Source organism: Electrona antarctica (assembly GCF_951216825.1).
Source record: "Electrona antarctica genome assembly, chromosome: 14".
In the NCBI taxonomy this organism is placed as follows: domain Eukaryota; kingdom Metazoa; phylum Chordata; class Actinopteri; order Myctophiformes; family Myctophidae; genus Electrona; species Electrona antarctica.
Window position 1 is genome coordinate 16756528 of NC_136795.1, and position 16300 is coordinate 16772827.

At 46.4% G+C, this 16300-nt stretch overlaps 1 protein-coding gene across 1 annotated transcript in view; it reads left to right on the top strand.

Annotated features, from left to right (window-relative positions):
* The window catches only part of sgsm3 (small G protein signaling modulator 3), a 32905-nt gene extending 16608 nt beyond the window's left edge, over positions 1-16297 (top strand). Inside the window, exons 9-21 of the mRNA XM_079521023.1 lie at positions 493-638; positions 1365-1598; positions 1972-2154; positions 5765-5923; positions 6604-6658; positions 6909-6958; positions 7951-8103; positions 10801-10871; positions 11294-11342; positions 11547-11632; positions 12848-12970; positions 13289-13349; positions 14179-16297. Of these exons, the coding sequence (XP_079377149.1) occupies positions 493-638; positions 1365-1598; positions 1972-2154; positions 5765-5923; positions 6604-6658; positions 6909-6958; positions 7951-8103; positions 10801-10871; positions 11294-11342; positions 11547-11632; positions 12848-12970; positions 13289-13349; positions 14179-14262 (1454 nt within the window). The 3' untranslated portion in view covers positions 14263-16297. The remainder of the gene's footprint in view (positions 1-492; positions 639-1364; positions 1599-1971; positions 2155-5764; positions 5924-6603; positions 6659-6908; positions 6959-7950; positions 8104-10800; positions 10872-11293; positions 11343-11546; positions 11633-12847; positions 12971-13288; positions 13350-14178) is intronic.
* The last annotated feature ends 3 nt before the right edge of the window (positions 16298-16300 follow it).

Genomic DNA, 16300 nt, shown 5'->3' on the forward strand with positions numbered 1-16300 from the left:
ATCTTAGTTCTAGGCAGGTTATGAAGGTGATACATTTATGATTGAGTTTAGACTTTAAAAGGGGCCAGCCTAAAGGAAGTAGACATTTGCTGACATTGGCTTCATCTTTGCATGCAGGGCACACAACCAGTAGCTCTGTAGCACACACTGGGGCTCCTAACGTGTATATTAGATGATCATTGTCTTGGTTGAGGCCATTATTATCCAATCAAATTACACTGATGGGGGATTGGTGTAATAATCACCTGTGTTTGCCTGCAGTTAAAAGCCTGCATATGCTCAACCTCCCCGGTACATGATTGGATACCACTGGTAAGAACCTTTAGATGTGTAGGCAGGGGCGAATGATTACTGGCATACAGACCGACCACAGACGGAGAGATGAGCTTGAGGTGAAATTAGGGTAAAGGATATTTACTCAGCCTGGCTTTTTCAGATCACAGCTTGCTATAATATTCCGCTCACGTCTCTCTCTCCTATATGCTTCCACAGAACTGTCCCTGATCACGCTGCACTGGTTCCTGACGTCGTTTGCCAGCGTGGTGGACATCCGCCTGCTGCTGAGGATCTGGGACCTGCTGTTCTACCAGGGCTCCCTGGTACTCTTCCAGGTCACTCTGGGCATGCTCAAGATCAAGGTGTGCTTTCAATAACGCCGCCCGCCACGCACTTAGGGCTGTCACCACTATCCATTAATTGTCACACAAATAATTACGATTAACCGTTTCCGTCCATCCGACGTGTCCACACGTCCTAGGGAATCCAATCGACGGATGCATTGGACGTGTCCACACGTCCTAGTGCATCTTCAATGATATCAGGCGAGGGGAGAATATTCTGAATTTTCTTTTCAGTCGGACTCTCGGCCACCGTACTAAATCACTGACACATTTAATGTTTTCTTTCCATTTTTCAAAATAGTGGAAACGCGCCACGACATGTTGTAAATTGTAATCTTGTAGATCTGCTATTTCTATGAAATAGTATTTTAGTTTTGACTGTGAAATAAAACGACAACCCTTGAAGTGCACTACAACTGACCTGATGGAGACCTGTGCTCTGAGGAGAACTTTATCTATTTGAGTTTGTAACAGCGCTGTCCCTCTGTTTTTCCTCTGCCTCTTTGTGCACCTCTTTTTTGCTCATTCTTTCACGTTGGGACCTTACTGCTCAGCATTTAACATTTCATTGTTGTTTTTGCAAGAATACAGTAACAGTTTGGAACCGCTCACGACACGAGTAAATTAAGGAGCCGAAAGTAATTCCCCTAGAGAGGCTAGGCTGCAAAGCTTTCTAAAAATACTTTAACATATCGCCATGTATATGTTATTCAATGTAACCCCCCCTCCCCTGCCTCCACTCAGGAGGACGAGCTGGTATCCTCAGAGAACTCTGCGTCCATCTTCAACACGCTGTCGGACCTGCCCGGCCAGCTGAGAGACGGGCCTGCGGTGCTGGGCGAGGCCATGAGGCTGGCGGGCGCGCTGTCCCAGGACACGCTGGATGCTCACCGCCACAAGCACCTGGCATACATCCTCAACGAGCAGGCGCAGCTCAGCAACGGCAACAACGGGACCATCAACGCCAACCTCAACAAGGTACAGTCGATGTTGTCGACAGGACGTCAAGCTCTTGGAACCCCAACTATTCTCGTTTGTGAGCTTAAAGATTTCCCATTTCTGGTGAAAAGATTTGGGCCCTATTTTCACCATGCTATACTCCTTATCCCTAAACTTGAAAAGTCAAGCCATCATTTGTGCAATTTCCTCAGTTTAGAAGATTATACAATTTTTTCTTTGTGTTCTTGTTCAAGGACTGTATTTAGGGCATATATATTCTATATTCCAGGTTGCCATTGTGCATAATGTTTTGCATTTGCCCTGGCTGGTAGAAAAAAACAATCCTAAAAGAACCATAAATGAAAATGTATTTCTGAAACGTGTTCAATGAATACATGTGTCATGTGCGCAGGTGGTCAGGAGACAGTCCCTGCGAAGGAAGTCCACCCTCAGCTCCCTGCTGTGGGGCGAGGACGAGGCAGAGGCCCTCAAGTCCAAGAACATCAAACAGACGGAGCTGGTGGCCGCCCTCCGGGAGGCCATCAGCAGCACCGCTGAGCACTTCCACTGTCTCGACCCGCGCCATTGCAACACTGTGAGTCCAATGCCACGCACACGCACCTTTCTACCACACACACGCACCTTTCTTAGGTATATAGGGATTAAATGGAGCCCTATATACTGTACTATACAACAAAAAGCATGGAACGCATCACATCACAATGTGGTTTTTTTTTTTACACATTTTTATTTTATTGGTGTTTATGCATTATTTTTTATTTTCAGTTTTTTATTGTGGTAAAACTCATTTCTATTCCCTGGCTTTTAAACCGTGAATAATGTGTACTCCTGAGTGTTTGATTCTATTGTATATGTTTTTATTACTGTATTGTATTATGTTTTATTACTGCTTTGCCTAATTGTACAGCAACTTTGTTGTTTTAAACGTGCTCTATAAATAAAATTGGATTGGGATTGGATTGGTGGTATTATCAAACATATCAAAGTCTACATTAGACAAAATTGAGAATGCATGTATTTTCCAAAAGCAGTGATAAAGCATACGGATTGGCAAGGTCTTCACATCGGTATCGGCCGATGTTGGGCTTAAAATGCAATATCGGTATCGAATCGATATCAAAACATCGGTTTCAGCAGATATTTTATTTTATAATAATTATGTTAAAAATAATAAAATACTGTGTACATAAAATAAAATACACTGAAAGGGCCTTTTGTGATGATAATGATGGCTGCAAATTCTATCAGTGTTTTTTTGGGGGAAGCTTTCAAAAGAGTCCTCATTATCAAAAGCAGAGGCATGTATTGCCACCGGCCTCTACACACACACACACACACACACACATACACACACACACACACACACCATCACTCAGCTGCCCAGCAGATAGCTTGTTGCATCTAACAGCCTAACAGGCTTTTTATTATTTTTTACGGCTTGGAGTTTATGCTCCGTCTCCTAGGAGTTGGAAGCAATCAGTGAGTCATTCTAATGCGGCAGAGTGCAAGGCGGAATGGAGTCGGCCGTATATAATGGCCCAGTCGATCCCCACAGCCTCCCTCAGCGTTTGTTACTGTATATGTATGAATTCATTAGAGTGCGTCCATCCTGCAGTTTAGCCACTCTGACGTATGTGTAGTTAGTTAACCCCCTGTATCATCATGGGTTTATGACTAGAACTCCGTTTGAATCCCTGGACCAGTTGGGAATGGCCTTACTGTATGTAAGCCATTAAACTCTACAAATTAGCCCCAGTGGAAGTGCTCACTGGCCAGCTAGCTCTATTTAATCTAAATAAATCTATGCTATAAATCATAAATCATACTTTCCTTATGCCTAACCCCACTGTCACTTGGGTTATGATTTACCAAATAGTTTTCTTAAATATGTTCTCGCAACATTTGCCGTTCAGCTACAGTCTGCTGCATTTATTAGTTTTTCCAAATAAAGCTGTTTTTATTTTCCCTTTTCTAAAGTGAATTTGAGTACTCAGAAAAGCGCTGTAGTCACTCAGGCCTGCCTAGCGGTCCGGGCTCCTACTGTAGGCTCCTAATGCAGCCTGACAGTGCATCGTAGGGTCTGGGCACCTACTGTAGGCTCCTAATGCAGCCTAACAGTGCATCGTGTGGTCCGGGCACCTACTGTAGGCTCCTAATGCAGCCTAACAGTGCATCGTGTGCTCCGGGCACCTACTGTAGGCTCCTAATGCAGCCTGACAGTGCATCGTGGGGTCTGGGCACCTACTGTAGGCTCCTAATGCAGCCTGACAGTGCATCGTAGGGTCCGGGCACCTACTGTAGGCTCCTAATGCAGCCTGACAGTGCATCGTGTGGTCCGGGCACCTACTGTAGGCTCCTAATGCAGCCTGACAGTGCATCGTAGGGTCTGGGCACCTACTGTAGGCTCCTAATGCAGCCTAACAGTGCATCGTGTGGTCCGGGCACCTACTGTAGGCTCCTAATGCAGCCTGACAGTGCATCGTGGGGTCCAGGCACCTACTGTAGGCTCCTAATGCAGCCTGACAGTGCATCGTGGGGTCCGGGCACCTACTGTAGGCTCCTAATGCAGCCTGACAGTGCATCGTGGGGTCCATGCACCTACTGTAGGCTCCTAATGCAGCCTGACAGTGCATCGTATGGTCCGGCACCTACTGTAGGCTCCTAATGCAGCCTGACAGTGCATCGTGGGGTCCAGGCACCTACTGTAGGCTCCTAATGCAGCCTGACAGTGCATCGTGGGGTCCAGGCACCTACTGTAGGCTCCTAATCCAGCCTGACAGTGCATCGTATGGTCCGGCACGTACTGTAGGCTCCTAATGCAGCCTGACAGTGCATCGTGGGGTCCGGCACCTACTGTAGGCTCCTAATGCAGCCTGACAGTGCATCGTGGGGTCCGGCACCTACTGTAGGCTCCTAATGCAGCCTGACAGTGCATCGTAGGGTCCGGGCACCTACTGTAGGCTCCTAATGCAGCCTGACAGTGCATCGTGGGGTCCGGCACCTACTGTAGGCTCCTAATGCAGCCTGACAGTGCATCGTAGGGTCCGGCACCTACTGTAGGCTCCTAATGCAGCCTGACAGTGCATCGTGGGGTCCGGCACCTACTGTAGGCTCCTAATGCAGCCTGACAGTGCATCGTGGGGTCCGGCACCTAATGTAGGCTCCTAATGCAGCCTGACAGTGCATCGTGGGGTCCGGCACCTAATGTAGGCTCCTAATGCAGCCTGACAGTGCATCGTGGGGTCCGGGCACCTACTGTAGGCTCCTAATGCAGCCTGACAGTGCATCGTGGGGTCCGGGCACCTACTGTAGGCTCCTAATGCAGCCTGACAGTGCATCGTGGGGTCCGGGCACCTACTGTAGGCTCCTAATGCAGCCTGACAGTGCATCGTAGGGTCCATGCACCTACTGTAGGCTCCTAATGCAGCCTGACAGTGCATCGTGGGGTCCATGCACCTACTGTAGGCTCCTAATGCAGCCTGACAGTGCATCGTGGGGTCCGGGCACCTACTGTAGGCTCCTAATGCAGCCTGACAGTGCATCGTGGGGTCTGGGCACCTACTGTAGGCTCCTAATGCAGCCTGACAGTGCATTGTGGGGTCTGGGCACCTACTGTAGGCTCCTAATGCAGCCTGACAGTGCATCGTGGGGTCCGGGCACCTACTGTAGGCTCCTAATGCAGCCTGACAGTGCATCGTGTGGTCCGGGCACCTACTGTAGGCTCCTAATGCAGCCTGACAGTGCATCGTGTGGTCCGGGCACCTACTGTAGGCTCCTAATGCAGCCTGACAGTGCATCGTGTGGTCCGGGCACCTACTGTAGGCTCCTAATGCAGCCTGACAGTGCATCGTGGGGTCTGGGCACCTACTGTAGGCTCCTAATGCAGCCTGACAGTGGATCGTAGGGTCCGGCACCTACTGTAGGCTCCTAATGCAGCCTGACAGTGCATCGTGGGGTCCGGGCACCTACTGTAGGCTCCTAATGCAGCCTGACCCGTTCCTGATAAACTTTGCTGTATGTCACTCCCCCGGCTCTCTCTCCTCATTTCCTCTCTGTCTCCTCCTACTCTATAAATGAAGGCTAAAAAGCCCCCAGAAAAGCGCTATATAAATTGTATGTATTATAATACTATTATTATTATTCCACTAATAATTCAGTCTTTATTGATGATCAATGTGTCTCAGGAGCAGCTGACTCCTGACTACTCCATGGAGAGCCACCAGCGGGACCACGAGAACTTCCTGGTGGTGTCGCGTACCCGGCGGCGACGGGCCAAGGCCCTGCTGGACTTCGAACGCCATGACGACGATGAGCTGGGCTTCAGGAAGAATGACATCATCACAGTGAGTCACAGCTCATTCAACAGGGACTAGCGTTGTCTTAAGCCCAATACCCAAAATCTCAGCCACTCGCTCACTCACACTCACTCACTCCAGCCAGCCTGGTGGTGTTACGGTGACCTGCTGAAATATGTGAGACAATCACATAATGTCAGTGCCCGAATGTAAATCGTTACAGTTGAGTTACAGGTACGTGAAGTACGTGAAGCCCCTCTCTTTGGCCGTGTGCCCCTCGAAAAATGATATGCCCAGACGGCCACAGTGGCCGCGGTGCCCATGTGCCCCGCCCACAGCAGTTCATTTTACCGTTTTTCCTTCCATTTTTTAACCTTTTAAGCTAAAATAATTATGACCGGGGACTTAAAATAATTGTTTTAATTGATGGCCTTCATGCCCTGGCACTTGGCCTTGTGCCCTCAAAAAGTTGACCACACTAAAGGCCAAGTGGCCTTGCCCCTAAAAGGATGACATTTCAGGCCTGACGTGAAGTCCACAAGATGGTCACATATTTCGGCAGATCATCGATTTCATCATAACATTGCCATGCTGGAGTGATCGAGTGTGAGTGAGTGAGTGGCCGAGATTTTGGGTATTGGAATTTTGCTTTACACACACACACACACACACACACACACACACACCCTTCTTTAACTCAAAATCTTTCTTGTGTTGTTCTATTTCAGCTCATCTCACAGAAGGATGAACACTGCTGGGTGGGAGAGCTCAATGGCCTTAGAGGTGACAATCGTCCCAATGACCAAACACACACATGCCACTATACCTCCAACATTTGTTTTATTATTATTTCAGGGAGCCCATTACTCTGAGAGTGTACAAACGGACCAGTTTGTACACTCAGAGTTACTGATCTGTAAGGGTCCATTTGGACCCCCCTCAAGGAACCCGGAGGGTCCCTGAACCAACTTGGACCACTGACAATTTAACACGGCTCATTATAAATGTGTGTAATCTTCTTGTGTGACCACAGGTTGGTTTCCAGCCAAGTTTGTGGAGATCCTCGATGAAAGGAGCAAAGAGGTATGTGATTTTCTTCTTTTTTTGGGGGGGGGGGGGGGGGGGGGGTTGAAGTGAGGGGGAAAAGTATTGGAACGTTCGATCTAGGCAGTTTGGCCCATGTGTAGATGAAGCCCTGGGTATTGAATTTGATGATTGATTGGAACCAAATGGAAGCTTACACGTCTGTATCTCCAGTGTCCATTTAGTTCCATTTACGGTATACACTTTGAGTTAAATTATCACTGAGGATTTAACTGTGTAGATTGGGGTCCTAGAGTGTAAAAAGGGGGGGGGGGGGGGATCAGTGAGGAGTGCTCTTGGTATTGGTATTGTTTGTTTAAAGTGCTTTAAACAAACATTAAAAGTCCATAGACTTGGATGCCACTGTTCATTAAAAGTGCTCTAAACAGACATTTAGCTAGCGCCCCTCAAAGTATCAAATGGGGGTTTGTGGCCTAATGCAGGGGTTTTCAACTGATTAATCAACCTGGGGACCACCACCCTGACTAAGAATCAACCTGGGGACCACTGTTGTGTTGGGTGAGGGGATATTAAAATTAATATCAAATTTGTTAATTTGAGGTGAATTAAATCAAGCCCTTAACATGCCAGTAATTTGCTAGTCGTCCGGAGCTATTCCATATTAAACTCATAGATAGCAGACACATGCGATTGCATGATTATATGGGCACATTTGACATTTCCTAATAGACTCAACCAGTCAATCCGGTTCACTTTCCCTTGAAATTCAAACTCCCTTTCTGTGGAAGTTCCGACTTCCCAGTAACTGACATTGATGTCATCATACATCACCAGGTCACTTAATGAACTAGTTCGTTTCCCAACTAGTGGTCGATAAAAAATATACTAAATGCATGGCCAGGAACCACATGCAATACCTTCACGGTCCACCAGTGGTCCACGGACCACCAGTTGAAAACCTCTGGCCTCTGGCAAAATGAAGTGGTTCGCTCCACCATGGGTAATTACTGATTGGTCCACTTTGTATCCAGTACTCGCTGGCAGGTGATGACTCTGTGACGGAGGCAGTTAATGACCTGGCCAGAGGAACCCTGTGTCCTGCCCTCAAGGCCATCTTCCTGCATGGCCTCAAGAAGCCCTCCATCCTGGGGGGGCCCTGCCACCCCTGGCTCTTCATCGAGGAGGTAAGACATCCATCCATCCTGGAGGGGGGGGCCCTGCCACCCCTGGCTCTTCATCGAGGAGGTAAGACATCCATCCATCTTGGGGGGGCCCTGCCACCCCTGGCTCTTCATCGAGGAGGTAAGACATCCATCCATCTTGGGGGGGCCCTGCCACCCCTGGCTCTTCATCGAGGAGGTAAGACATCCATCCATCTTGGGGGGGCCCTGCCACCCCTGGCTCTTCATCGAGGAGGTAAGACATCCATCCATCTTGGGGGGGCCCTGCCACCCCTGGCTCTTCATTGAGGAGGTAAGACATCCATCCATCTTGGGGGGGCCCTGCCACCCCTGGCTCTTCATCGAGGAGGTAAGACATCCATCCATCTTGGGGGGGCCCTGCCACCCCTGGCTCTTCATCGAGGAGGTAAGACATCCATCCATCCTGGGGGGGGGCCCTGCCACCCCTGGCTCTTCATCGAGGAGGTAAGACATCCATCCATCTTGGGGGGGCCCTGCCACCCCTGGCTCTTCATCGAGGAGGTAAGACATCCATCCATCTTGGGGGGGCCCTGCCACCCCTGGCTCTTCATCGAGGAGGTAAGACATCCATCCATCTTGGGGGAAGAGCCAGGGGTGGCAGGGCCCCCCTGGCTCTTCATCGAGGAGGTAAGACATCCATCCATCTTGGGGGGGCCCTGCCACCCCTGGCTCTTCATCGAGGAGGTAAGACATCCATCCATCCTGGGGGGGCCCTGCCACCCCTGGCTCTTCATCGAGGAGGTAAGACATCCATCCATCCTGGGGGGGCCCTGCCACCCCTGGCTCTTCATCGAGGAGGTAAGACATCCATCCATCCTGGGGGGGGCCTGCCACCCCTGGCTCTTCATAGAGGAGGTAAGACATCCATCCATCCTGGGGGGGCCCTGCCACCCCTGGCTCTTCATAGAGGAGGTAAGACATCCATCCATCCTGGGGGGGCCCTGCCACCCCTGGCTCTTCATAGAGGAGGTAAGACATCCATCCATCTTGGGGGGGCCCTGCCACCCCTGGCTCTTCATTGAGGAGGTAAGACATCCATCCATCTTGGGGGGGCCCTGCCACCCCTGGCTCTTCATTGAGGAGGTAAGACATCCATCCATCCTGGGGGGGCCCTGCCACCCCTGGCTCTTCATCGAGGAGGTAAGACATCCATCCATCTTGGGGGGGCCCTGCCACCCCTGGCTCTTCATTGAGGAGGTAAGACATCCATCCATCTTGGGGGGGCCCTGCCACCCCTGGCTCTTCATCGAGGAGGTAAGACATCCATCCATCTTGGGGGGGCCCTGCCACCCCTGGCTCTTCATTGAGGAGGTAAGACATCCATCCATCTTGGGGGGGCCCTGCCACCCCTGGCTCTTCATAGAGGAGGTAAGATTAATGGAGCCCCCCATTCCACAAGGGCAGGTTCTAGCTGCAAAGAACCTGGTCAATACAATGACAGAAAACCTTTAAGATGGCACGTTAATGAAAGTTTAATATACTTAAAGGCCGGGTAAGTGCTATATCAGGCCTGTCGAACCCATTTTGGGGTGAGGGCCGCATTGGTCAAAAGGTCACTTGATGTGGGCCAGAACCAGTTGCGGACACGCGCTCACACGTATTCACTCATACAGCATTGTTTTTCAGTCTGTTTTCTCAGTCACTGCTATAACTACAGTATATATATATATATATATATATATATATATATATATATATTATGGAAGACTACTATTAACAAACAATGCAATAAGGGGCCCCAATAAAACATTTGAAAGAACAATTCAATTTGAAGTGAGGGTATTACCTGTCTAGTAACATTATGCAGACCTACTTTCAGCAATCAAACTCAGACAATTGAATTAACTCAGTTTAACTCAGTTTAGTCACAGAATAATGAAATATTCAGAAAATGTCAATAAAAACACTCAATGCTTCATGCATACATAATCAATTTAAAAAAGGGGGGAAAATAATAACCCAACAGAAAAGGCTCAGCTCAAAACATCACAAAAATACTTTACTTCATGCTGTTTCCAGACACTTGCCATGTGAGAGTTCAATTGTCTGAGAGAGACTCGGGGGAGAGAGAGAGGGAGGACCCACCACACACTCACACACACTTTTCTTTATAGTTTCACGAGAATGCTTTATTTTTTTCTGCTGAGAGAGGGAGGGACACACACACACACACATTCCTGGTACTCAGCTGTTCATTGTTAGCAATTAAAGCTCTATATTCCTATAGTAATCATTGTTGTGTTTGTTCAGTAACAGGTCTCTCCACCTCTTGAATTTCACTTGTTTATCCTGTATGAGTTCTCTATATTTATTCAATTGGTATCCTGACCCGGAAATGCACTGTTTATTACAGCTGGAGAGACGGGGAGACCCCTGTTAATGCACACACACACACACACACACACACACACACACACACACACACACACACACACACACAGAGTCAATGATTACTTTGTTTTGTTATTGTTATACTATCCCATTTCATACATGCATAATATTATACTCAAACATCAATCAGCTAGAAATAACCCTGCACAAGGTTACCATGGAACATACAGTAAATGCCATCGTTAACACATGTCTAGTAACATTTTTCTGCTCTTCCAATAAAGAAGAATCATTTGGGTTCTCCTCATCAGTCAACGTGTATTGTTGTGCTTTCTGCTCTTCTCTCAGGCGGCCAGCAGGGAAGTGGAGAGAGACTTCAACTCTGTGTACTCCAGACTGGTGCTGTGTAAAACCTACAGGTAACCTGACACCCACTCTGACTCGCATATACTCCAGATGGATTTACACTGCATAACAGAAATCAACTAGGTGCTCAGTGGAGGTGCAAAAAGCAGATATAAAATCAGGGTACTTTATTAAAGTTGAAAACACCGATATGTTTCGACTTAAACAAGTCTTCATCAGGAAGCCTCGTTTGAGTCGAAACAACACAACAGATGATTTTGTATCCGCCCTCTCCTCTTTTTTTTAACCTTTTGAGTGCTTGGATCGCCTCTCTTTCTTGCGGATTTACACTTGGTTGACACCTTGTCGCACACCGAAAATAGCAAATCTGCAAGCTGAACGCATCACGCTGCGACACGTTGTGAGCTTGTAGATCATTTCTCTGCTCTCCGCGTTCCTGTCATAATGAATGATTCCATCTGTGCTCTTTCTGCAGGTTAGATGAAGATGGGAAGGTGCTGACACCAGAGGAGTTACTCTACAGAGTGAGTATTGGTTAAAAGCTTACATTACTTAATCTGTCAACTCAGTACGCGTTGTATTGTAAAGTCCACAGTAAAGGACAAAGAATCAGGTTTAATGGACATGCCGACTGAGCTCTTATCCAAGTCTGGGACACAAGGCCCATGCAAGTAATTGTGTGTTCACTGTTAGCCTGTGATTGAGCGCCCTCTGTCTGCCCCGGTTAGGCGGTGCAGTCGGTGAATATGAGTCACGACTCGGCACACGCCCAGATGGACGTCAAGTTCCGCTCACTCATCTGCGTGGGCCTCAAGTGAGTACACACACACACACACACACACTTGAATGGTGTCCTTTGAATCTACCAAGTAAATTATTCAGCATATCATTCAAATGCAAAGGTCCAACATACATTACAAATTGGTACAGAGTGTACATGTGTTTCTCCACACAGCCTGGCTACATACTGTATAGACCCGTTTCACTGGCAGGCTGTATTTAAACACAGCTTACGGTAATAAACATTAATTGTGTGCTGTGCTTCAGTTCGGTGTTTTCTGAATGCCAGCTGCACAGTTAAAATGACATCTGGCACTCACAAAGCGCTATATGAAACAGACTCACGGCTAATCATAATGTTATTACCTTCAGCTGTGTTTGCCCGTCTAAATGTCAGCCATGAAAAGAGTTTGTTAGGGTCAAAATTGAACAGAAAGTAGGATTTATTTTGGAGGGGGGGGGATTTCAAAAAATCACAAGTTTGCAGAAACAATCTAGAACCAAAACACTGACTGTTCTTAACCTCATAGCTGGAGTTGAACCAACAAGTGATCAATATGCCGTTTGACAATGTGGAAATGATGCACTGAAGAGAGCCCACCACACCACCACCACCCATGGAGGAACTCATTTGCTTAGAAATAAGGCACACATGCAAATGAACAAAGGCACACCAGTGCCTTTGTTGATTTTGTCGACTAGAACTATGCCAACTAATGTTTGTCAACTACCTTTTTTCACTGACAAACTGAATAAAAACTACGCTATGATGACTAAAACTAAGACACAACTAAAGCACAACTTAGCTGTGTTGGTCGTGGAGTGGATGGCAGAGTCAGATAGTCAGATACTGGACACAAAACAACCCTCTGTATCTAAAATAAATGTATTCCAGGCAGCACGTGTTGCTCTTCCATAAGGCAAGATCCAGGGCATAATGGATTATGGATAATAGATCTCTTAAAGGGAATGGCACCTGGCAGACTGATTGGTTTAAGTTGCGTAACGCCCAAACCACACCTATGCATAATGTAATGGGTAGCGGAGGTGTTTTAAGGATTTAGGTGGTGGCACAAGATAGCATTTTTTACGGCGGAACGCCTCTTACACAATTCTAAATCCCAAAATGAAGGAGATGGGGCTCCTGGAGCAAGATGGAGCCCTATGTCTACTAACTAAAACTGTGCTGTCAAACTCAACACTGTTCTCTCCCTCTGCTGCCTCGTGCACCTCAACCCCCACCCCACAGTGAGCAGGTGCTCCACCTGTGGCTGGAGGTGCTGTGCTCCAGCATGGCGGCCGTGGAGAAGTGGTATCACCCCTGGTCCTTCCTGCGCAGCCCAGGCTGGGTGCAGATCAAGTGTGAGCTCAGGTAATATAGAAAAACACCCATGCACATACTGTATATAAGCTATAACATGAAGAAGAAGCTTTCACCTTTGGTAATGTTTACCATAGATAAGCCATACCAAAAAATGACAGTGAAAGTAATAAGTCCATCAATATGTACATTTTGAGTTTACTAAGCGTAGTGTAGTTGTATACTGAGGTGTGCTCCAGCCCAATGTTACAGGTTTGAATCGGGCTCAATGACATTTGTTTGCATATCATTGTCCAACCTCTAGGTTACTCACATTCCGTCAGTTACAACATAAGAGGTTAAAACAAACTATGTCCGTTGTGTCCTCAGGGTCCTGTCCAAGTTCGCCTTCAGTCTATCCCAAGACTGTGAGCTGCCTGACAAGAACGAGGTGAGCCCAGATGATCTATTCTAAACTAAAGCGTGCGCACACACACACGCACTCACACGCACGCACGCACGCACTCACACACACGCACACACACACACGATACAAAGCATGAATGAACGTGTGGCTCTACTGTTTCAGAGGTGTGCTGCACTGAAAGCAGAGGTTGTGGACGTGCTGGTTGAACATCACCTGTTTAGTTGGGATCTCTAGGTGAACTGGTCACAGGTCAGACTGTACATGTAGATGGCATCTAATGCTGCCTCATTACATTAGTCCCTACCTTTTATTAGTCGACCTATTATATACCAGTGTTTCCCAAACATGTCCTTTATCCCATTTTAAATTTAGATCTTTACTAAAAAAAAATAACAACCAAACATTTTCACTGAGAAAAATAATTTGAAATTCGTATTGTACTGTAGATTTGAGCTCTTTTTGAAATGGGGCTTAAGTGATGAATTTTTGTACGTTTTGGTCCCGGAGAGACAACACATTTCTCTTTTGGGTCTCGAGCTGAAAATGTTTGGGAACCCCTGAACCTATACAGTAGCTGCCCCCCCCCCCCCCCCCTCCCATCTACAGCAAATCACTTCGCTGAAAATAGCTGTTCTACACCGTCAATAGGCATTTCTGATCGTCTGACAATGCAAAGACTAGTTTAGCTCCCAGAGTGGGTGTGACAGTATTTTTCCCTCTGTTTGCTGTCCCTTTCCTTACCAAGTAGTTGGTTGTCAAGACAACCCACCCCTCCCTTCTATTTTGGATTACCAGATATGTAAATTCCCTCATGTTCTCTAACACCTCTTTACTCTTACTCTTTCCCTTCTAGGAGAAGGAGCAGAGGCCATTGAAGGAGGGGGTGCAGGACATGCTGGTGAAGCATCACCTCTTCAGCTGGGACATTGACGGCTAGGCACACACGCACACACACGCACACACATGCATACACAGTACATGCATAGACAAATATACCTCCATCCCTAATCCCTAATGCTCATATCCGTAAAACCCTTGCCACTTCGTTGCCTACAGTGACTGTATTGCTGTAGGCCTACATGCCATTCTACAAACATGTTGACGTGTGGTCAGCCTGAGAAAGTAGCGCCACCTGCAGCATAGATTTAAGCTCGGTATTGCAGCTACTGTCAAAAGGTATTTTTTTTTTTACCATGCTCATTTATTCATTCTAAGCTGGCAGGGATTTATTTTTGGGTTGCTACTTTTAACATTAGCCAGTGACTTGGACCACATTGGAAATTACAATACCTCTGAGTTTTTCTTTGCAATGTTCCTCTGGTTTGCATGCACTGCTGTATGCGCTTTGGAGTTTGGTTTCACTTGGAGCCAGTGTGCAAGTCTTTACTATACACTACAGTAAAAACGATACATAACGTCGTCTGTTCCATGGGAATGCAGCATTCTGCAGTCAATCAGGAAGTATTTATTTTCAGTAGGAACTAACTACTAAGGGCTGTCGGCCTTCCATGCACATTCATGTGTGCATGTGCAATGAAGGATCGAGCAGTATAGATCATTTTCTTGAACTGCCTTTGTCTATATGTAGCTGAAAGTAGGGCACAGAGTTTGCGTCCGGAGACACTTGGCCTTTGACATAGTCCTAAATTCCACGTTGACCCATGAATTTCCAAATGTAGTAGAACAGAACATTCCAAACCATGGAGTAAGTGTATACACCTCCAAGATGTTCTCAATGTTAAAGAGGGAACGACACACTGTCCCACTGGAGTGTTGCTATGTTTAATTGTCAACACACATGCCAAGTAAAAGCCTTTCCCTAGTTGTATTGGTATGTGTGTGTTCAATGACAATTGAGCAATGGCAGTAAACACTACTGTACAGTATGTACACATGTATGACATGTATGTACTGAAAATGCCACAGCCACCACTTGAGTGTTCTGAGAAGATCTCCTTTTTGTCATTAAGTCTCAAAGAAATGTTACATTAATGTATGTTTTTAGTACATATGGAGAGTACATATCCTGACTGAGTGTACTCTCTTGTGCAAACAAGAACACTATTTTTATTTTCATGTTTCCCCCCAGAATTTGTCTTAGCAGAGGTGCTAGGAAAGATGATGGCAGATTAATGTGTGGTATAATAACATATTAACATTTGTAGTACTGCACTCTGAGCTCCAGCAAATCTAAATGAGCCTTTATGTATTTTGCTTTATAATTTATGAGCAAATACGGCATTACCCAAATTTGGAAATTCGTATTTTGAGTAATTCTACATACCTCCGTGTTCTTGGACATCCCTGTTTTGACATGGGTTTTCAGACAGACAGGATTGTTCCCTCGCACATCTAGCTACCTAAAACTGAGTTCCTGGGTGTTTCACAAACTACCTTTTTTTTCCACACTCATTTTGCGACTATTCTATGCCGCAATAACCTTGATTAATATCTAGCGGTATTCAAATGTAGTTTTAATTTGCTGAAAAGACATTTCTAAAGATCAGAGGTCTTTTTTTGGCTCATTGCGCTAGCTACCAATCTGAGATCATGCAGTTGGTAAATGCGTTTGTTACTCCACCAGCGGCCAAGCTTGACACAAGATACTTTGGGTGTGCCATCGAAAGGTTAGCAACAAATTACCATGACATTTCCAAAGGTTTCTTTTTGTGTACATATTTTATATAACTTTTCCACGGTAGGAAAATGCATTTGTTAATTTAGTTTTGTTTTTTACTATGTAAGTATAAATCAGATTATATCAATTGTCAGAAAATGTCAGTTGAAAGATTATATTGATCTCTATTCACAAGGTGAAAAAAGGTGTTTATCCAACCAACAAATGTTCATGTACTATTATGGAAAGATTGAGGAAAGTGCTATATTTCTGGACCTAAAGAATCACATTGTATGTACAGTATACTGTATTGAACTACTATAAAGATTATGAATTTATTGACAGAGAAATGTTCCCT